Source organism: Lycorma delicatula, chromosome 2 (assembly GCF_047948215.1).
Source record: "Lycorma delicatula isolate Av1 chromosome 2, ASM4794821v1, whole genome shotgun sequence".
NCBI lineage: Eukaryota > Metazoa > Arthropoda > Insecta > Hemiptera > Fulgoridae > Lycorma > Lycorma delicatula.
In genome coordinates this window covers 96488639-96512863 of record NC_134456.1, presented here as the reverse complement: position 1 = coordinate 96512863, position 24225 = coordinate 96488639, and the positions used below count along the sequence as shown (strand labels likewise).

Below are 24225 nucleotides of genomic sequence, written 5' to 3'. Positions count from 1 at the left end.
ATTAGACGTGTTGTACTCCTTTACATTATCTATATTTCATTTTTTTTAAATTGCTAAAATTTTTTTATAAAAAGCTGATTATTATGATGTTTTAAACTAAATATGTAAGATTCATCAATCTAATAATATACACTAACAGACACAACAATTCAGAAGTGTAAATATTCAGAATGAGACATTAAATGTTACATCAGGTAAACTGAATGCACATTCACTCACAAAAAACACCAAAACAAAATTAAACTCTGCAAATCAGCCATAGAAAACAGAAAACACATAAAAAGATATTATCTACAACATTCATATTTGAATACTACTCACTACATTATAGATCAAATATACTATTCAATCTTATACTGAAAGAGTTTTTCTAACCACTTCAAGACAGCTGCGATTAACAACAGTATCAACTACTACATTACTTACACTAAAATGTAAAAGTTCTGAAAAATATCTTTTTGAAGCAGTTTCCATGAATTTATAAAGTGAATTAATAAAATTTTTATTATTTTTTACAGTCTAAACTATAACATTTCTTAGCTGAAAACTGCTTGCAAACATTATTTTGACTGCCTCTTGGGAGACCAAGATAAATCCTGGGCCCCACGTGTAGCATGCATCAAGTGCTAGTTAAACTACCTCAGTGATTAAAAGGAAAAAACAGCATTTGCCTTTTGGTGTACCTATGATTTGATGAGAGCTTACTAACCATTACAATGGGCTATTTTTTCTTAACAAATGTTATTGGTTTCAATTCAAACAATAAAAGCAGTATCGCATACCCAAATGTTCGTTCAGCTACAAAACCGTTACTTTATTGTGTTAATTTACAGATTTCTGATCGCTCCAACTTCTTGGAAAGAAATTTCTGATTCCCTAGAAGGCTCAACCGGTGAATCCTCAACTTCAATAGATATTAATTACATCCCAGAAGAATCAAATACTGAACCTCCCCTCATCAGACAAGCAGAACTGAGCAACCTAATTTGTGGCTTATATTTGCCGAAACAACATGCAGAACTCCTAGGTTCACATCTTAAAGAATGGAATTTATTAAACAAGGATATTAAAATTTTAGTACATAGAAATCGAAATGAAAATTTACTGAAATACTTTAGAAGAGGTGGTTTAATTTGTTCCTGTTGTGATGTTAGGAGGCTAATGGCTGAACACTAAATATGTTATTCATGATTAGCATTTATTTGTAGACTCATCAAAAAGAAACTTAAAGGTAGTGTTGTTGCATAACTCAAATAAGTTATCTTTTATATCGGTAGCACATACTGTAGGAATGAAAGAAACATATGAAAGTATGTCAAAAATTTGAAAAGCTATTAAGTATGATGAACACTCATTGCAAATCATCACTGACCTGAAAACGATAGATCTTTTTCTCAGTCTCCAGAGTGGCTTTACAAAATATATGTGTTTCTTGTGTTTGTGGAATCATCGGACTATAGATAAACACTACACAGTTAAAGATTGGCCAAAAAGAAATCAGTTTACTCCAGGAAAGGAAAATGTTGTCAATATTCCCCTTGTTGAAGCAGCTCATATTATTTTACCACCTCTACATTTAAAACTAGACCTGATGAAGCATTTCGTAAAAGCATTAGATAAAGATGAAAACGGCTTTAAATATTTAGCTGAGGTTTTTTCAATATTCAGTGAAGCCAAATTAAAAGAGGGAATATTCATCACAAATATTAAGAGGGAATATTCATATTTTCACAAATTAATTAATTTGTGAAAATATATTTGACAGCAAACTGAATCCTAAAAAACAAGCAGCATGGGAAGTCATTCAAAACGTCGTTACTGGTTTTCTTGGAAAGAAAAAAAGTGAAAACCACTATCAGCTTATAAATGATCTCTTAATGAACTAGAGAAATTTAGGCTGCTGAATGTCATTGAAAATTCATTTTTTATATTTTTGTTTGGACTTTTTCCCTTTAAACTTGGGTGACATCAGCGATGAACAAGGAGAAAGGTTCCACCAAGAAACATTGCAGATGGAACAACATTATCAAGGCAGATGGGATGAATCTATGATAAGTGACTACTGCTGGATGATAAAAAGCGAAGAGATCACTGAACACAAAAGGAAAATAAGAAAAAAGACATTAGATAAACTTTATCATTTGTGAAGTTTGATTTTTATACACTTAGTCAATTAATTTTTAATTATCATACCTGTTTATGTGTTTGCATCTATGAGTATATTTAATGACACGTTTAGCTGAGATTACAGAGTAGCATATACTGTAACTTTCTTATGGGAATTTATAACTATTATTCACAACAAAAACATTCCATACAGTTATTGGCAGTTCATCACACCATGTAATTTATCGATATAATTTCAACAATATGCGTTTTTATGTCACAGTAAATAGCAATTTTCAAATGGTTAAAAAACTTCCGTTAAATGATAAAATATCTGAAATATTGCATAAAATATCTTGAAATATGTTTAAGAAATAATCTTAAACATTAGTTATAATTAACCTTTTCCCACTCTTAATCGACTTTCCTTTTGTATGAGCACTTCTGCTGTCTTCTAAACTCATTTTTGGTAAAAAAAATTAAAAATTAAATTAAATATACCATATAAATGGATTAAGCAATCTTTAAAGAATAGTATACATGATAAATCTGCTGTGCAATATGCGAAATCACACAGTTATGAAATTAATAATTAATATGTAAACTTTATGATGCATTTGAGTTCAGCAAAATACAATAGCACACTAAATGTTATTAAGGTAATGATAAAGTTTGTAAAAGATCACCCACAGCCCATATGATAGCTACAATATAAATAAAAATTACATACAATTTTTATTAAGGAAGTTTAAATGTAAAGTAAAAGATTTCTGTATGAATCAGAACATTATAATCGATCATTAATCACAATTAATTGTCAAAATCTGTCAACTGATTTATAAATATATATGTATTAAGAACAATGATGTAATATGTGTTAATGACAAAAATAAATACACATGGAAATGTTAAACAATGTGCGATATCATATGTAAACATTTCATTTCCTTTTTCCATGGGTGACCGTGCAATTTTTTAAACAGAATAGTACTTCAAGTTATCATCATTTAAACAGCAGTCTCAACTAAACGTATCATTTAGTATAGTTACTTTAAAATGATCATTACTTATATGAATTCATTGATTTTTTTTATACATTGCTATACTCAAATTTCTTCCAAGATCTTGATTTTTCAATGTAAGAGTGGGAGTTATACTAGAGTTCTGTTTAAAATTATTTTTAAAAAAATAGAAGCTTGTGTATACTTGCATCATCTAATGATTAAAACTGCTACTATGGAGTGATATTTAACATGTATCCAAATCACTTATTTACTGGTCTAAATGAATTTTAGTTTTATTATTTTTAGCAGTGTATGATCAGTAGAGTAGAACTTAGTGGAAAAAAGATCACTAATTACTAAATTTAAACAATAACAACACTTTCATGAACATCTCGTAAACTTTTGAAAACTACGTAACATGTTTTCCATCTTTAGATTAAAAATATTTATCAAGACAGTTTTGAGTTCTCTTCCTTTGAAATATTTCTTAATATCTATAAGTTTGGAATAAGCTTAATTTTGCTTATTCCAAAAGTAGTAAAGCTTATTACAACAATCAGTAGTTAACTTAAATACAAAAATTATGTTCTTTCAAAGTTGATGTATTTTATAATATCCTGTAATAATGAACTTAGTAGCTGTGCAACTGATTTTACTTGAGTCCATAAAAGAGAGGATCTGTCTAAAATTATTCTGATGAACTGCATCCAAAGTTAAATTAAGGATTTCTAAAAATCCTTTTTAGAAATTTTTATAAAAAAAAAAATTGGATACACTGTTCAAAAGTTCGGTACATGTAAAAAAGAACAAAACTGATTGATTGACAGATCCTTGAGCCGACAGACAAATCTTCAATCTTACATTAAGCCTACAAACATTCATTATTCGATTCATCAGCAGTCACCCACTACTGCATGCACCCTGACTGGCTAGCAAGGATGTATATTTAATCGACTGAGAAGGTAGGATAATATATTTGACAATCTAGTACGCATGTATGTATGTATGTATATATGTTTGTACAACGTAATTCCAGAATGTCAGCCAAGATTTTCATCAGTGATGAATCTCACACACATGATGATGTTTGGTGTGCGGCGAGTTGTAAAATCCTGAATAGGAAATGGCTATTCTCCACGCTGAAAAATCTCAAGGGACTGTTTGATTTTAATCAGGATATAAAAGTACTTGAAATTAGGATTAAAAAAGTAAATATTTTTGTAGAATTTACAATATTATGTGAATGGAATTATGTCTACATACACAGAATACATATGTACTCATATATCAGTTATTAGGTTAATTGTGGAAACATCAATCAAAAGAATTAAAATAGATTTTAAGGTAATTTATAGTGTTCTCACCAGTATCAAAACCAAGAAGTTTTAAAACAGGTAAACGTGCAGTATTGCCATCATTAAATGTAATTATAGAATCATATACCCCAAAAATCAATGTATCGATGCTAACAAAAACTTTTTTTGGAGTTCTAGTCCATATAATATTATTAAACGACTCATTCGATTTCTGTGTCCACCCATGTATTAGACACTTCCATAATGATTCAGGATGTGCTAGGACTTGAAAAGTGGGCTTCATAACCTTTGCTAATGCACCAGGAATTGATTTCTTGAGAGAGAAGTCACTACCAGATAATTTTGATTTATTAAACCTACACCAAATGCTTTCATTTGTCAAACAAAGTTCATGTTTCAGAAAAGCATCTGTTGATGTACTGTGAAAGTTATGGCTCACACTGCAGGCTTTATTTCTTCTACTCGAGTTACATTTTTTCTGATGGCTGTTCCTTAGTAGTTTTGTAGAGTTTCAATTAATTTATTTATAAGCCTAACCTTTCCAGTAACAGTTTTACCATCAGATAAAACATTTTCTTTCAAAACCTGAAGTAGTTTCCTCAGCTGACTTCCCATTCGTTTCTGAATGTCTCCTACACATTCTAGCTTATCAACTTCCTTTATTTCATATGTTGCTGACTCCACAACTTTTCTAAACCCTTTACTGTCTCTATTGCCTAAATATATTACATATCTAACACCATGTAACTCAATAGAGCGATTAAAAATAGCAACTGAACCAGCAACCTCCATTCCACCACTAACACCTATAAAATTTCTTTTACGAAGCTTTTTTTGCAGCTCTTTATTCTCATGGATCTTGGCTAAACTACACCCACGAGAGTATTTACTAACAACTTCTACTCTGTTATCAATATATATGGCTGAAACCACACCGTTTAAAGTTTGATAACCTCTCTTCTGTCATTTGTGGCAACAATTAGATCAGTAGAACCATCATAAAGAGCAGTTTCTTTTACTACATTAGTAATTACCTCAGTAAAGTTTTGAAAACGAGAGGATAGCATAGTCTAGATTCATATGAGAATGAAATGTCATGCTAGACTGTTGTCCCTTACCTATGGCTCTAATGCTGTACATAAATCTAACATTACTTTCATAACCTGAACTTGTTCTCTTACTAGTTCTAACAGATTTGTTTTTGTTAGAAGATTTACACTGAATATACAGTTTTGAAGCTAAGCATTATCTTTTTGTAGTATCTCCAAATAAAAATAAATGATCACTATCATCACAAAACATATACTGATCAATCAGTGCTTGTTATTTACACTTAGAAATTAAACTTGTTAATAATTCAATGTCAACGATTACATTAACTTTTGTTAAATTAACACTTATATCATTAACATTTTTACACATGGATATACACATTACAAGACTGAGAAAATTTTTCAACAGATGATGTGCTAGCAGTAGATATATTAAAAACACTTTCATTTGTTTATTTGTTTGTTGCATTATTTGACTCTAATTTGTTTAATTTTGCCCATCTTCCTGGTCCTCCTTTTTGATTTTTAAATAATTTTATCGATTGTAGCATTTCAAATGTTTATATAACAATAAAATAACACTTATTTCAACATTAAAAACTTTCTTAACTTTCATTCAGTCACTCAACAAAACAGAAAACATTGCTAAGAAATTTTCGCTTGTACTAGGTCTTAAAAAATAGAAATTTTTCAACTTAAAACTGTTTTTGGGATATAATATTATGTTCCCTGAATAAATAGATAAATCTTTAAATCAAAAATTTCATCCAAAATCATCCTGTCTTCCTTTAAAGAGCCATTAGAGGTTATATTATAGGAATTACACTATCATATAATGTTATGGTATTTTGGCATAATTATAATGACAAGTAACAGCACTTGCAGTTCTATCACTGCACAAGGATGTTTAGGGAAAATCTTTTCCTTTAGAAATTCTCAAAGAAAATAATCACAGGGATTCAAATCAGGACTATTTTGGGGGCCAGTCCTGTCCACATGCAAAACATTTAGGAAATCGGTTTGAAATGACTATTGCATTAAATGTTTAATGTAGAAAGTCTAAAACAACAGTAGCTCTGTGTGGTCAGGCTCCATTCTGCATGAACCACTCGTTTTCTAATTGAAACCCTTTTGCAAGAAGCTGAGGCACAAATTATTATGTAGCATGTTTAGGTAATGTTCACTGTTCAGTGTATGTTTAAAAAAAGAATGGCCCTATTACCCCAAAAACACAAAAAAAAGGGAAAGTGAGGGGCGGCTCATACCATAATTCTTGGAGTGATATGCACCGTTTCATGAAGCATGTATGGATTTTCAGAAGCCCAAAAATGCAAGTTTTGTTTTCTAATAACCCCATCTAGATGAAAATGTGCCTCAACTAAAACCAAACATTCTTCATACGTCTTGGTTCAAAGCCCATTCAGTGAATGGCATTCTTTGATGTTTGTTGTCAACTGTTAATTTAGACAACACTGTTATTTGGTAAGGAACAGATGCAAATCAGTTTTTAAAATTTACTGCACTATAATGGCTTTTAAAAAAAAGTTTTTTTTAAAAAATGGTTCGATGAAGGGGGTTAGAAATTCCCAGCATAATTTTTTAAATGCTGTAGCACATAAATTTGGATTAGGGCCTAGAAAATTCAATATTTCATTAAAAATGGATAAACTGCTCTGGAAAAATAATTTAATAACAGAAAACATTTTTAATAAGTCATTTCTTGTACATTTAAATTATTCTTACATAAAAATGTTTATGTAAATTACTCATACATTTAAACAGTTTATAAATTAACTTGCATTATTACTCTTTTCATTTATTTTAAAAAGTAAGCCTGTTATAAAACTCCATGTTTTGGTTATCCATAACAGTAATTTTAATTATAATATTTTCTGTAATATACATACAGTTGTGCCAAACTATCTGCATGCACGGCCAGGCCAGTTCAACTAACTCTTAGTAGTTGGGTAAGAGAGGTCTCTCTTCCAAAGACATTGTGTTAACTGTCTGTCAGCATGACACTTCCACAGTCTCCTCTGAATCATATAAGCAATGACTCACCACAGTTAGCGTATTATTGTCTATCATATTATTATTATGGCATCGTATGTAGACTAATATTTATCTAAGGATTTGCTGATACAATAACTAATGTCAACATACACTAGCAACGACCAATTATTGTAGTTTGATGACTAATGTTACAATTAATTTTTAAACAACCTTCTCCCAAATATGCCTTTGTAATACTAAAAATTGTATAAATTAACCGTCTTCAACCGAGCATTGCGAAGTTGTGTACGATCGTAAGATTTTTGTACAGTAATGTTCTTGTAATAAATGAAATAAAGTGTTGTGATAGTGATTTGATGCTTACAAACAATTTTATGGTAGTAATTTAATATTTAAAAAGTTTGTTTTTGTACAAATACTTAAAAATGGACAATGGCGTTCAATCGAAATTAAAAGGATGCAACATTCATAGTCAAGGAAGAGAAATTATTTCTAACGTTTACAAGTTTATGAAGGAAGAAGCAAATAACAAGGCTGTGGCAATTCCTTTATCAAAGCTAAAGGAAGAACTGCTGCAGCGTGGGGTGACAATAATTAATAGCGAACTGAAAAAAATAACAGATATTGATGACAAAGAAACAAAACATTTTTCAACGCCAGACAAACGACCAACTTCTAAAAGGCGTATCACAGGACTGGACGACTTCGATAAATGTACGGTAAGACGAACAGTTTACAATTTTCACCTGCAAAAACACTACCTTCCTACAGTGAAAATTCTATTACAAGATCTATGAGAGAGTATTAATTTTCAAGGACAGAAAAGCAGTTTAAAATATGTTCTGAAGGATCTTGGCTTCAAATGGAGTACCCAAAATAACAGAAAACTATTAATTGAATTGCCAGACGTTTGAGAACAAAGAATTACTTATCCGAGGACAACGAAGCGTGTCAGAAATCAAGAACGGCCCATAATTTATCTCGATTAATCGTATAAACTTAGCAGTCCCCTTAAAAATCAATCGTGGTCAGACAATTCCAAATATGGTGTCTGGGTTCAGATTAATAATTCATGCTGGCAGTGAAAAATATTTCGTCCCAAAAGCTAGACAACGTGAAAAGCGACAAATCAAACCTGGGACTATCACGATAATGTAAGCAGTTATTATGAAATGGATGAAAGAAAAATTGCTGCCAAATTTGGAGTTGAAGAGTGTTTTGGTAATAGACAAAGCTCCTTACCATAATGTTAAAATCAATAATGCCCTGAACTCGCAGAACGGAAAACAACATATAAAAGATTGGCTTGTGAAACGTAATATTCCTTTCACGGATGCTATGTCTGTGCCCGAGCTGTACAAACTGACAAAATTGTACAAACCTAGATTTTGTCGATATATCCTTGATGAAGTTGCTCAAGGGAAGGGTTTATATCTTAAGACTGCCGCCATATCATTGGGACCTCAACCCGACTGAACTCATACAGCTGATGTTAAAAGCTACGTGGCCTGTAAAAATACATCTTAAAGTTTACCTCAAGTTCAAACGCTAACCGAGAGAGATTGCAAGCACGGGCCAAGATGACCGGGTAAGAAAGTGCGACCGCGTAAAAAATTGAAGACGAGTACTTATCAAAGGAAAGTGAGATCGACAATCTCGTTGAATCGTTTATCTCATTGGAGAGCGAGCATTCTGACTCCGAGAGTAGTGATAAAGGCTCAGATGACATTAGCGGGATTGAGTTACAGTAGTGAAAAAGTTAAGGTACTGGAAAAATTAACCGATGACGTTTTCTTTCGATTTGTACAAATTATGCCTTGATTAATACTTGTTTATTATGCCTTGATTGTTAAAGTAGTAATAATACTCGGGTGATAAGTGATAGATAAAACGGTAACATTTTTTTAACCACTATAGTACAGTAAAAATATCGCTTTTTACTATTATAATAAAATTTATAAAATAGTTGATAGTAGTTGTAATTAATCTGCAGAAAATATGCTTTTAGATATAACACTACTTTATTATTTTATAGCGCTATTACGATAACATACTTGGTCATCGTATTTTATTAAATAATTTCGCATGTTATTGGATAAATTAGGATTAAAATAATATGTGTAGATTATGCTATAGATAAACTACTATATTATAAGATCATACTTTGATTTCAATATTATAAATTCAACTAAATACGTTAATTAACGAATTCATAATAATTATTTCTAAATTACATAATAATGAGGTGTATTATCAAATAGTTATAATTTTGATGAAAGTTAGTTTAGCAGTTCACATTAGCCTGCAGGTGTCAGCCGATAAAAGCGAGCATGGTGTTTCAGTAAGGTTAGTGGTAACGACACGGCTGCGCGCGCAGGTAGTTTGGTTTAACAGTAGTTTCTTGTCGGTTAAAAAAAAGTCAAATTATGACTATGCTAAATATTTTATTAAATATCTTTAGAAAAAAAATTATGGTGCAAACTGCTTACTCCTGATTACGTTTTCACTGTAATAGGATAGCTCCAAATACGTGATTGTTGTTGTATTGTAACTGGAGTACGACTTTGTGCAAAAAAACATAATTGTATATTCTAAACAATTCAGTTTTTTAATATAGGTACTTACTACTTTCCTCATAATCAAACAAGGAAACATTCAAAAGAAAAGTAAAAACAAAAAAAATGCAGGGATTCAGAATCATATAAATCAACAAAAAGAGTGCATTTCAATGATATTTTTAATAATGATTTATAAGTTTTTATATTTATTTTACATGAAAGGTTTTAAAATGTTTTAAGAAAGAGGAATAAACTACAAGAAAAAGATGTTGGATAGCAAACATCAGTAGTTACAGAGAAAGTTAACCAAAAATATGAAAACGTTAAAACAATAGTGTTTAAAAGTAACAGGGTAAAATTTAAATATTATAAAAACATGTAGAGAGTGAAAGTGATTAAATCAAACCTTCCTACTTATATCACTACAATTCAGTACGTTAAGAGATAATCAAGCTACAATTTTTTTTATCAATACACAATATTTAAAATGTTAAATTGTATCATCAATAGTAGTTATAGAATTGGTAAAAATAAATATAAAACAAAATAAATTAAGTTTCTGGTCATAAAATAAATCTATTAGAAATAAAATATAAAATAAATATATGTATCCTTAATTAATAGAAATTAATCGTGAATCTTACATAATAAAAAATTGTAGAGAAAATTTATTGTTAAATTATTATTTAAACAATTAATAGCTTTTTATAGGGGTTTTCAGAATTTTTATAAATGTTAATTGATATCAATTGTTCTATGATATGAATTACATTTTTCATTTAAATTATTTAGATAACAAGATATTTCTATACACAGTTGAAAGATTTCGTTTTTAATTTTCCTTTCAAATAAATCTTTATCTCAATCGGTTTATTAAAGAGAAATCAATCACAAAATACCCAGTACCCAGTCTCTGTAAGCTAACTGTTAAAAGTTATGGATTTTAAACCACAAATTATACTAAATTTTTGTAAATGTAATATTTTTTAAATTCATGTATAAAATTTTCAGTCATACTTGCAGTCATCCTCAATGACGTGCTGCTATTCTCATCATGATATTATCTGATATTACTGCAGGTGAATTTTTGAGTTGGACACATATTTAGAATTTACTCAAAATATTTGTTGAATTTAAATTATGTATATTTAATTTATCGTTTTATTTCTTTTGTAATGTTCAAATGAGTTAAGATATGATTTAAATTAAATATGTATAGTATATTTTTAGAATATGAAATTCAATGTTGATGAATTTGTGATTTTGAAATGATGAGTAGCAAACGTTGAATTTGCTAAGGAGAAGGGCTTTTAAATAATCATTGTATGTTTACATTGTATTCCATTAAATCAATGAAGTTCATTATGTGGTTGAAGCACTTCAGTTTATAATTAAAATTATAATTTAATAAGATTATGTAAGAACTTCTTACATAACTCAAAATTGTTGAAATATTTGAAAATTAATTAAAATTTGGATTTTCAAAAAATCTGGATTACTGGAAAGTTATATTCTGGGATCCAAAAATCAAGAATTACAGTGGAAATAAAAAATCTTGCTGTTATATAGCAAATAAAGAACTACTATTTACTGATTCTAAATTTAAATATTTGTACTTTTTTTTATTAAAACTGAACGAAATAAAACTAATAAAAGTTACAAACATTCTAAAAGAAAATTTGGGACTAGATTTTTAACATTTAAAAAGTGACACTGAGATTGGCTACTTTTGATTATTAAAAAAATTTTTTTCAAAAAATTGATAATTTTTTTGTTGTGTTTTTAGAGGTTAATGATTTTTTAATATCTTTCATATGGCCTGTAATATCTTTAATATAAATCTTTTCATAAATTTTTTATATTATGCTATACATGCAGTTTAGTAAAATAGCCTGTTGTGATGAATAATGAAGTTTGGTTAAGTGAAACTGGATCATGACAGACTGTTACATTAAAACAGTAGTAATGTTTCAAGTGAAAGATGTTATCTTTTGTTTTAATTAGTATATTTTTTGGGATAAAACATTTTTTCATCTGCTTTTACTTTTAAAAAAACATCCTGAATAAATTTTTTTTAAATTATTCAAGTATAGGATTTTCAGGGTTAAAAGTCTCTAACAAGCATTAAGGCCATTTGTTGGGATTACTGAAACGTTTGAATTAAAGTGATACAGATCATTTGGAGTCTGCTAAATACTGAAGGAGTATTATATTTGTTTGATAATTTTATATGCGTGTAATGTTTTTTATGTTTTGTTTGCTTTTCTGAAGGCTATATTGCATTCAGATTTTTCAAATACATGAGCTATTTTCTCCGCATCTTTTTTAAGATATATTTATTATCTTTATGAATGTGTTAATGAGTATGTTGTTATGATCACTTATGTGCTAGGATTTTATAATGGTGAATTGTATGTTTAACTACCTGTAGTAAGGGTGTATTATTTTTTTTAATTTCCACCTTGTTTTATATTAATACTTAATAATTTTGTTTTAATTGCCAATACGGTGATTGTTTACCAATCAAAACTTACATTTTGTCCTTGATTTTTTATCATATTCTGCAAATTTATAATACCTGCTACAGTTGGTTTTATAAAATATTCTCTTTTTTGCTCTCCTCTGTTGTCGGTTAATGTCTTCATCTTGCAATAATGTTCCTTCTAACTAAATGTTAATTGAAATTACACAGAACTGAACTAAAATTAAAAAATTAAAATATTTTATGAAAAGAATTGAAAATAAAACTGAGGTAAAGCATCAAGAGGACATTGAAGAAGTTGATGGATAGCTGAATTAAGGTAAAAGTAGGAATGATTAGAAGTATACAAAATAGTTAAGGAGATGAAAAAAATTGATTAAGTCAGGTGATTCATGCACTTATTTAAAATACTAATAATTTAAAGTTGTAAGTATGCAAAGTCAATAATAAAGAATATTAATCTTTTTTTGGTTTTTTAAAGGGAAAACACCATATGCGATATAAGTACTGCATTTTATTATCATCCCTCACTTAGTGGAAGAATGAAATTAAATTAGAATTATTAATTGTATAAAGTAACCTTACTGATTGATCAATAAACTAGCATTTATCACATGAGGTCAAATTTTACAATACTTTAAACATTCACTTCACTTCACTTTATGAAACATATCAATGAATCTCTTTAAGAATTTAAACTGGAAATAACACAATAAATACAGAAGAGGAATGTTTAATATCATAAAAGCAATTTTGTATAGCCCTAATATATACCATACAAAGACTGCATATACACATCGATAAACATTAGTAAATTACTGACAGAATATATTTTTATGTAATTTATAAATACCTGAGTGTACAGTATTAATATAATCTTTCTGTGGTAGTTAGGGGGAGGGGTCTATAAACAAGTAACTTGAATTATATTTTATATCTATTATACACATATGTAAATTGTACAGCATAAAAACCTGTTATAGAATTATCAACTCTTTAATTAGTTTCTTATGTTTACATGTATTCAATGCTGAATTACTGTTATGGTCTTAGCACTGAGACATTCATATAATACTTCTACAAAGTATGAATAAAAATAAACACAAACTATAATATAAATTTTGAAGGATAGTGAATTCTGCTATCAACAACTTAAAAAAAATAATAAACTGAAGTATAATATGATTTTAAGAAAATAAAAAATTCTTAAATACTTGATAATTTGAATTGTTCTCTTACACATTTTACTGGAGCAATGTGTTTGATTTATGTAAATATATAATAGTAAAGTTTAGACTTCAAAAGTTAAAACTAAAAAAGCAGCTATTTTAACAGTTATCAAGCCAAATCAATCACCGTCAAAACTTTGTTGATATACTGGAACAAATTAAATAATATACGGCTTTCATCTTATGATATTTTATTCCACATCTACCTATTTTTCATACTGCAACTCCCTGAGACATTTCAGGTGTTTAGAATTAAAATTTTATAAGAACCCAGTTTACAGTTATTTAGAAACTAATTACTTTTATTTTTATTTGTACATTAGCTGTAACTTGCCTACAGTTAAATTAATAAAGATTAAAAATTCCAACAGAATATTTTTTGTGTGGAAACAATTTTCCATTTTTTGAATTATAAATAAATAAAGTTTAATAAATTTGATTTAAATTCATAAAAAGTAACTGACTATTATTATATTATTGGTGTAGTGTACGTTTTGTAAGCCATGAGTTGAAACCATGTAATACCTCAGTAACGCAAATGTTGAAATATTAAGTACAGTAATATAAAATTAAAACAGAATAAAAACAGCAATAAGAAATGTATATATTTATTACATATCTTTAATGAACAACCATTAATAGTAAACAAATTTTTCAGTAATTTTTTTAACACAAAATTACTCAAATAATTTTATTTCTCTTTTTCTCTCCATGTATTGTATACCCATTCCTCTAGTAAACCAACTATTTCTGTGATGCAACTTACAGCATTATTGTACTTTTTTCCACATTGACGTGTACGATACTTTAAGAAGCAAATTCAATATCTTACTTTGAGTTTTAGCATTGACATAAATTCATGATTCTTATCATACTGAATATTCATCACTAATTGCTAGGACTCTACTTAATTTTCAAGGTTAGTATCTTATCCAATAATATTAACCTTCAAAATTAATTCTCAAACTAGTTTTTCTGCAGGAAGTATTAAGTAAAAATGTTAGGATTCTACATATAATATCAATTACAGTAAAAAAAAAACTTGAGACTTACAGTTGTTAAAAATGAAAAATCTTTTGTTATCAGGAGCGACTGCAACCAGAGGATAACCGCAGGCAACAAGAAAAATTGCGAGAGGTTTCCCAGATTGCAGATAGATTAGGCTGCAGTGTTGTACAACTTTCAATCGCATGGTGTCTCAAGAATGACAGTGTACAGTGCCTCCTGCTTGGAGCAGCTAATGTCGACCAGCTGTTTCATGCCATACATAGTCTACAGGTAATAACGAATTTTTATTATGTTACATAATTCATTTAAAATTAAGCAGTTAGCAGTTACATTATTTTACATATATTAGATTTTACTTTACCTTTAACCTAATAAATTACTAAATTATTACTTATATTTGTTTTTTTTTTTCAGTTGATTCCAAAACTAAATACAAATACAATGAATGAATTGGAGCGAGTACTTGAAAACAAACCCTGCCGCCCACCAATGGTGTCTACTTTAGCACTTAGATGACAAACAATGTGCCCCCAGGGCTCCAGCCTGGGAGGCGATTCCCCTAAAGAAGAAGAAGCTCATGAAGAGGCAAAAGATCAGAAACTGCCATTCTGTACTATCCAGTGACACTATCAGGACCCAAGCCCCACTCCTGACCATGTCTAGCATACAATGTAAGTGAAATGAAAACATACTCTGTTGGTTAGTTAAAGATATAACATGAAAAAAAAAAAAAAATATATATATAAAACAGAAAGCTTAACTATACTTTCCTTTATATTAATAAGTAAAAACAAAAAACTGCATAAAAGACCAAGTTTTATGGTACCAGATTGGTCACTGTTATTGTTACCTTTTTTACTTTTTATTAACCTTCAGGACCACCGTTAGGTATTGCTTCAGAGGATGAGATGAATGATTTGTAGCATGTGTGAAAGTGCCATGCCTGACCGGGGTTTGAACCCAGGACCTCCAGATGAAAGGCCGAGATGCTACCACTCACGCCACTGAGGCCAGTACTATTGCTCCTAGTACTAACAAATTACTGCTATCCAAACTATACAAGACAATTCTCATATTCACTTTTCACTTTATTTGCTTGTTTGCATATAAACAAAGAAATAGAAGCTCTAAACTGAAACTTAGACAGATATGTGAGATAGTTGCTACAATGATAATAATTAAATTTTAGCACAAGTGGTCTAAGTTAATGCTCAGAAATTTTCAAAGAATTAAACTCTTTCATTGATAACAAAACATGTTTTAATAACTTAATTAATTGAAATGTGTTATGATTGTTACATATTATGTAATTAAAAATAAAAAAGGTTCGAAAGATATTGATGAAAGTGTATTTCATATGTGTAAAAATAAAAAAAAAGCAAATACTACGTCATTGTAAAGCATATCATCCTGATATACTTTAATATTATTAATTATCACTCTTAGATTGATTTGAACCTCAACAATATTTCTACCAACTAAAGCACAAAGCCTAGGAATGAACACACACCAACAAAATGAATACACCAGTGCAAAGTATATTGCCAGTTTATTTTCCCCTAATCACGTACACAAATAAATTTTCTCTACATAACCAACATATTTCCCCTTCATAAAAACTAGTAATCTGATGTAAATGTAGCCTGAAGATGAAGCAAAATTAACGTATTTCAAAAATATGAACTATTATTTATATTATATTCTTAAACAATGCGATTCATAGTTTAAAGCTAAACTCTTTTTTATTAAATTGCTATGAAATAATCACCATCTTTTAAGTGAGAAACTTACTAAAATTGGTTCTGACTTTTCTGGTTATAAAGGGAGAATTAAGGGAGACAGTAAGTGCTTTAACTTTTTTCCCATCATTCTGAATTGAATAAGTACTCTGTTTTTCTCTAACGGAACTGAATATAATTTGTAGTAGGCAAGTCAACTGACCAGTAAATACATGTAATGTAATGACTGAATACTTATAAATGTATAAAATACATTTAATGAAGATACATATTAATGAAGTGTACAAATGACAAACAGGTACTCAGTACTTACAATATTACTGATTAATAATTTGACTGCCTTATTCATAGCATATATGGAGTATGTATCAGTGAATTGACACTTAGGACTGCAGAACTAAGATCCATTTGTTTATAATTTTCTTTAAATTGACTGGCACATATCCAGTATCTTTATTTTATACCTGATTCAGTAACAGTAACTATATGTAATATTTTATTTTGTTATTGGAAACAATAATGAGGTTAATCAAAATGTAACTAATTAAGCTATAAAGAATTTTTTGCAAAATAAATAAATAGAGAGCAACTGTCAAACTGATGAATGATCAACAAAATACATTGAGTTTAATAAAGAACTTCTACATAAGCTTTCCAAGAAAGTCAAAATAATTTTTGATTCTTCAAGATCCTCAACATAACCTTCAGGATTAATAGCTAAATTAATTTTCATTAAATCTGTAATTAAGATCTGTGTATGTAACACAAAGCACAGACTGTAGTTTATAATGAAGTACATTCTGAAAACAGGTGAGATTCTAAAAAGGTATTGGGAACGATTCCTTAAACTTAGTTTTCTATGATTCTAGAAACAAAATATGTATAAGATAAAAATAAACAAACAAAAGAATTTTATTTATCTTCTTTCCATTTTTTTAACAGTATGAAAATTGAGCTAAAAACTTATTTCAGATAGGTTAAAGATGCTTTACTATCATCCTCAAACATTGAACTGTGTAGAAGCGTAATAACTTTTCACATTCACTATGTGGTCTTTTTACTAGCAAGTCTAAATTACTGACCTGAAAAAATATACAAAACTGTATGCAAACAATATTAATGTACCAAGCAGTTTCAATGTTTATTTAAGTTTAATACAACATTTTTTTAAACAAATCAGTTGAGACCATAGCATGACAAAGTTTCAGACTACTGTTGAAATGGTGTAATACCATTACTGTACTTAAACAACTAGGGATTTAGTTCTTTTGACAAAATCAATGACATAAGAAAATAGCACTTTTTCTTAGCGTGTAATTTATTTATGGGTCTTGGTGAGATAATAAACTGCATCACCTATAATCTAATGACCTCACCAAACCTGTAAAATATCATAAATAACTGTCCTGTAAATTGAGTGGTGTGAAATAAAGACGCCCATGACCACAGCCTTTTCAGTAAATCATCTCCTGTAGATCACCAAAGTTAAGAATAATGGATGCAATTTTTTGGAAACCTGTTGGCATTTTAATGGCTAGTAAGCACAGCATACAGACCAAAAGAAAGTCCATTTTCTAATATAAACTTCATAAAAGTCCTTTATATTATTGTAAAACAATTTGTAGAGCCTTCACTACTTTCCAATTATAAATTATTACTTCTCAAAAATTGTAAAAATAATAATACAACTTCACATCTTTACTTTTTTTTGTTTTTAAAATTAATTTTTCTCTTAATATTATTTTGTTAACAGTTTCTAACAGCACTTTACTCTCAGTTATCTAGATTAATAGATTTTTCACAAAATTCATTCTAAAGTAGAATTGAAACTGAATTATATAGTCATAACAAATTGATATGATATATATAAATAAAAATATATTATATTTTTTTTATTAGATCAACCAAAGTACAGAATAAATAAAGTAGGATGACACCATATTCCACCATAAATGCAAGAGCGCTTTCGCAATTTACTTTCATCAGTTGCATTAGATATTCATCTCAAATTACATTACAAACTTTATAAAATGTAATAACTTGTCATGCATTTATTCATTTTATTTAAAATTTAAAACATTTAATCTTTTTATTTTAAGAATTTAAACTTTTATTTAGTTAAACTAAAAATTAAAACAAAATTTAAGATATGAAAAATTAATTAAAATTAATATTAAAAATTAAATTGTGAAAATTTTCTACATATGAAAAAATATGACATCAAGGCATAGAATCAAATAAAAATAATTTTAAGTAAAGCAATTATGCTGGTTGTCCATTTAACTCAACTTACTTGTACTCCCTTCATATCTAAAAAAGTTTTACAATTTAATTTTTAATGTTAATTTTAATTAATTTTTCTTTACTTGAAGATGTGAAGTTGTATTATTATTTTTACAATTTTTCGAGAAGTAATAATTTATAATTGGAAAGTAGTGAAGGCTGTACAAATTGTTTTACAATAATATATAGACAATAATATAAAGGACTTTTATGAAGTTTATATTAAAAAATATATTTTATTTATATATATATATAAAACATATCTTAATGAAAATTGATGAATATGCTGTCATTAAATATTGTTAGTGCTTTGGTAGTTTAGTTACCAACATCAGGTTAATAAACTGAAAGTTTCATGTTCAATTACCAGCAAGGATCTAGATTTTCATGATAAGACCTCTTTGGGTCCTTTTAAAAAAAAAAATAAAAATATTTACTGTAATTTTCACCTTCTCAGTCTAGGAAATTCCCTTAAGGAAATATGTATCATTCCAAGTTGAGAAAGGGATTCCACATTAATACTAATAAAAAGTCAGCATTCATACAAACATAAGAGTAAGAGTGAACTAAATAAATTAGATATTGTTGAAATTGAATTAATGAAATCATTCGTTATAAGTGATAAAACTAAAATGTAATTTGTATTATTTAAGCCCTACAGTGAAAAATAATTTGTAAAATACAGATTTTATTGTTATAGGTGGCATTGCTGGCAAATCCCACAGAGATTTCTCAGAGTTTTGTCTGCAATTTACCATTATTGCTTCCAGAAATGAAACGGAAAGAAGATACCACTTTTCATCACCATAATCCTACCTGGTATGAAACCAAACAGAATATTTATGGTGTTTTTAAAGTGTGGACATTGTTTACAAAATAATCCTTCTAATTATATATAATAAAATGAATAATATTAATTTTTTATCTGAGCTCAGACATCACACAGTATTTTCTGTACTGCAACATTATAATTTACATATATTTACAAATTTTTAATATTAAAATCATAATTAAAAACTTTTTATCATTAATTTAATATCTTCTACAGTGTTATAAATAGCAACATATTGCATTACTCACATAGATTTGGAATAAGAATTAAATCTATATCAAGTGTATTACTTAAATTTAAAAATAAAATAAAACAGTTAACGTAGGTATTTTAAGCTACTGAAGAAAAATAAAATTATCATTAAAATTCATGTGCTTTGTAATAATTTATTTAATTTTATAATTAATGTAGTACAGATAAGATATTGTGACTTTTATGCTGATGCTGAGCTAATCCCTGCTCACATAAAGAGGTTGTTTTAGAATAAAATAAATCGTTTATTATTGCGGACAATATATTAATATTAGACACCATATTTCATATCTATAATATTAAAATATTAGTAATGCATAACTAGTTTTACAGTACTGTAGATTTTATTGAATTTAAAAATGATAAAATCAAATGGAAATGACAACATTGGAAAAAAAATAAAAATGTTGCTTATTAGAATTAAAACATTAATAATTTACATTATAAGAAAATTAATCGGTAACAATAATATAACAAGATTACAATATTTAAAATAAAATTTTTATTAAATTGCATATGATTTGGTTAAAAATTTCTGCATACAATTCCGTATGTGCATCAGAAAAACATGATAAACTGTCAAATCATTTGGAATTATCAAAATATGTAACATTATTACTAAAAATGAGAATTTTTTAATTAAACTTACATGTTCACAGGATTCTTCTTCTTCAGATTTGAGTCCTTTCTTCAAAACTTTAAATAGAAAAATTAACTCGGTGATATAATTCATTTAGTGACTTTCTTCTATCCTCTCATATTCTATTATTTAAATACCCTTCTCTGTTTGTTAGTGGTTTCTTTCACCCGGTCTGTCTTATTTATCTACTTCTTGGCCTCCTAAGTAATCTTTTTCAACAATATTTATGATGTAGTTTTTTATCCTATCATCCTCATTGCATACCATACAGTATAATTTCCCTACTTCATCTACCGATAACTTCATATGAACTTCACATATGCCATCTTCAACTTTCTACTTCTTCTATTGATGATTTTTAGATAAAAAGAAGTTTTACACTGTCAAAATCTATCTCAGGAAATAAAACAATTGTTGCTTAAATCTCAGTGCTCTTATCAGCTATCTGTGTAAACATTTTATTGTTACAGTTTTAATTATAAGAATCATGCAATGTAAAATTAACCAGAAGAATTTTTTTTTGTAGGTATTAAAAATCTGATTTCGCTATGAAATGAAATTAAAAAAAATAATAAAAATTAAAAAAATAAATTTTTTTTATTATTTTCAATAACTGTTATATAATTATATATTAATATAATCAAATTTTTTTAATAATTTTCTTTTTGAAAAAGCATCATAAAACTATTAATATTCTGTTCTGATTTTAATAACATTCACAGTGGAAGGTAATGTAAATTGAGAAAAAGGGTTCATACAAGGGTTAAATTATGTAAAAAGGGTTCATACAAGGAAATCATGTTTTAAGAAAAAGGGTGTTAAGATTTGTAATGCTTTTAAATCATAAATTACCAAATATTTGGTAATTTTGTGCATAAAAGACTGCATAAAGACTGCACACCATTTTTTTTCTAAATTATGTATTGAAATTTACTTATTTTGATAAATTAATATAAAAAACTGCTGAAGAAAATTTATTTTCATAAGCCCTTTTTAGACAGATGATCTTCAGTTATGTTTTTTATATGCCCTTTCTACATAGATGGCTAACTCATATAGCACTCAACAATATTAGTTAATGCAAAAAATTAGTAAATATATTATTATTAAAAAATATTTATGTTTATTCAGTATAAAATCAAATTGTCAAAATATTTATACATATATGTAAAAAAAAATTAAAAAATTATCCATAGTTAACAGACTGAAAAATGAAAAAATCCTTCATTAAAAAAAGCAAAAACATTAATGTAACTTCTAACAATATAATCAATATTAAAATTATCTAAACAATAATTTCATAATTCTCTACCATAGTTTCAACCACAGGACACTCAAGTGAATTTTGAAACACTTGTTTGAACCAACTAATAGCTTTTGAATCAAAAAACTTAAATAAACTTCTTATATCAGTCTTTTTTATGCATTAATTTGAATTCGCTCTTTCTCAAGTAACTGTTTGGGAATGTACATGATGATATCTTTTTTCCTTAAGAATGTAAAAGCAATAAATGTTCCAGTGTAAGTTTTCACTGCTGCCAGTCCACCTGGATGTGGAAAGTCAACCTTATGTATGACTGTATTTTAAAGGCATAGTTTTTCGCTGAAGGTTTTTCATTATCTTTTCAAATCACTTTTAACCATTTCTGTAATATTGGTGCACCATTTTTGACAACAAAGCACGATGGGTTTTCTCGTGCAGCAGCAAGCAGTTTTACTTGACTAACATGTGTATTTTCTCTTATTTTTTTATCTTTGAACCACAAAGACCAAAGCTGCAATCACACTGGCAAAAAGAGTGCCCTCTAACAGGAAACATATGAGTTACTGTCATGTTGAACTTCATTGACAACCAACTACAAAAGGATGTAAAATTTTTATTTTGTCTCCCTGCTCCATCAGATGAATTTCTTTAAAAGAGTCACTGAACTTATCATTTACTGTGTCAAATAAAAATGAACACACAGTATCAGGATTTTTCTTGAATTCAGTTTCCAAAAATTAATATAAGTTACTGCTGTCATCATTATGGCAATGTATGTTAAATAAGTACACCCACAACATAAAATTGTGATATCTCATTAGTTTTCTGTAAAGGCATAGTCAAACTCGAACACAAGTATTAGACCTGTTATTCTCTTTACACTCCTCTATCAGCTCTTACCTTATTTTTTTGTAGGCATAATACTTTCTTAAATGTATATTGTATTGGACTTTACAAGTATCATTTGGGTTACTTAACAATTTCGTTTTGCATTCTGAACCCAAATCACATGAATCTGTTTTAGGTAATGAGAACCCATAGTTTAACTCAATTTTAAAAAACTTATGATATGTCTTGTAAGCTGGTATTTTAACTCTTGATTAGTTTTTTCTTTATAAAATTCTTTAAACATTTGGCATAACATTTTACGATACATATTTGATTTTCAAAATATTCTTACTTGATTTATTTCTTGAGCAATGGGACTCTCTTCTAGGAATAAGTGTTAAATGCTTTTAGCTAAATCTTAAACATTATTATCTATTGAATGAGGTCTGTTTTGATGGGTTCCACATTTCTCTTCCATGATTCATTATTTCAGATTTTCTGCTGGATAATACATAACATTTTCTCCGGAGCTTGATAGAGACCATGTAAAAATTTTTGAGATTGTTTCTGAATCACTTACCTTTACATTGTACTTCCAAATATTTTCCCTTTTGTGCTTAGCATGTACAGGATAAGTGGAAGAAGATTTATATTGTATTAACCAGCTAGTAGAACATCTTGCTGTTCTTTACAACCCTTGCAAAAAACTGATTGTACAGGCTCTCTTGGTTTTCAACATTTATTGTGTTTTACATCGTATTTCTTTGCAACAATCCAAAAGATCTTCAAATGGTTTGCCAGAATTTTTCTTACCAGTATAAGAAGTGTGTGCCTCATCTTTGTGTTTTGTTATCCTCGTGTTTTTTCACTGACTGATTTTTACAGTGTTTTTTTCATTAATACCTACATTATCACTTAATGTAGGTATTATTTTTATCTGATTCACTGCTAATTTTTGAAAGAAATAATATCAAAATAAAAGCACGCTGAACTCCAACAATAACTATAAGTATAACCTCTAACTACTATCTATGAAGTAAACATGCCAACCCCCATAAGGGAAAACACCCGCCTTGTAACGATTCTGGTCTCTGGTCACCCCCCACCCTGTTCTTAGCCCTGATGGGCTTTAATGGAGGTCATGTTTTGACCCTCTAATCGATTACATCTCACAGTAATTAGCCAGGCCTCGTTGGGATGTCACCGATGTAAATGCCTTGGTAGACATTTATATCAGTGAATTTTGACTCAGCCTTCATCGTCGCTGTAGGCTTCTTTCAGACATCTTGACTGTCCTACTTCATTGCCCTTTGAACTAGCTAACCAAGTTCATGGAAGCACGAACCCTGCCTACTAAGCAAACAGCATATGTCACTGCTTGATTTCATCAACCTGAACTCAAATAAAAAGAAAATGAAATGAAACTTTACAGACAAACAAAGATAGCAAAGAAAAACCAAAGAAAGGGTGTGTACTTTCATATGTCATTTTACATAGACCTCCTCAATTTTAAGTATATTAACAAAATTCTGTTTATTTCTATATTATTCTTTAATTAATTACAAAAGATTGTACATCTTCACATTTATTATTTATTTTGCTAATTCATGAACTTTCAT

General features: G+C 28.4%; 1 protein-coding gene across 5 annotated transcripts in view; it reads left to right on the top strand.

Moving 5' to 3' along the window:
- Positions 1-24225, top strand: part of Hk (potassium voltage-gated channel subfamily A regulatory beta subunit hyperkinetic) — a 683771-nt gene that overhangs the window by 619544 nt on the left and 40002 nt on the right. For all 5 annotated transcript variants that reach the window (XM_075355871.1, XM_075355872.1, XM_075355868.1 and 2 more), the window contains 3 exons: positions 14847-15038; positions 15183-15439; positions 19491-19609. In XM_075355871.1, the coding sequence (XP_075211986.1) occupies positions 14847-15038; positions 15183-15284 (294 nt within the window). In that variant the 3' untranslated portion in view covers positions 15285-15439; positions 19491-19609. The remainder of the gene's footprint in view (positions 1-14846; positions 15039-15182; positions 15440-19490; positions 19610-24225) is intronic.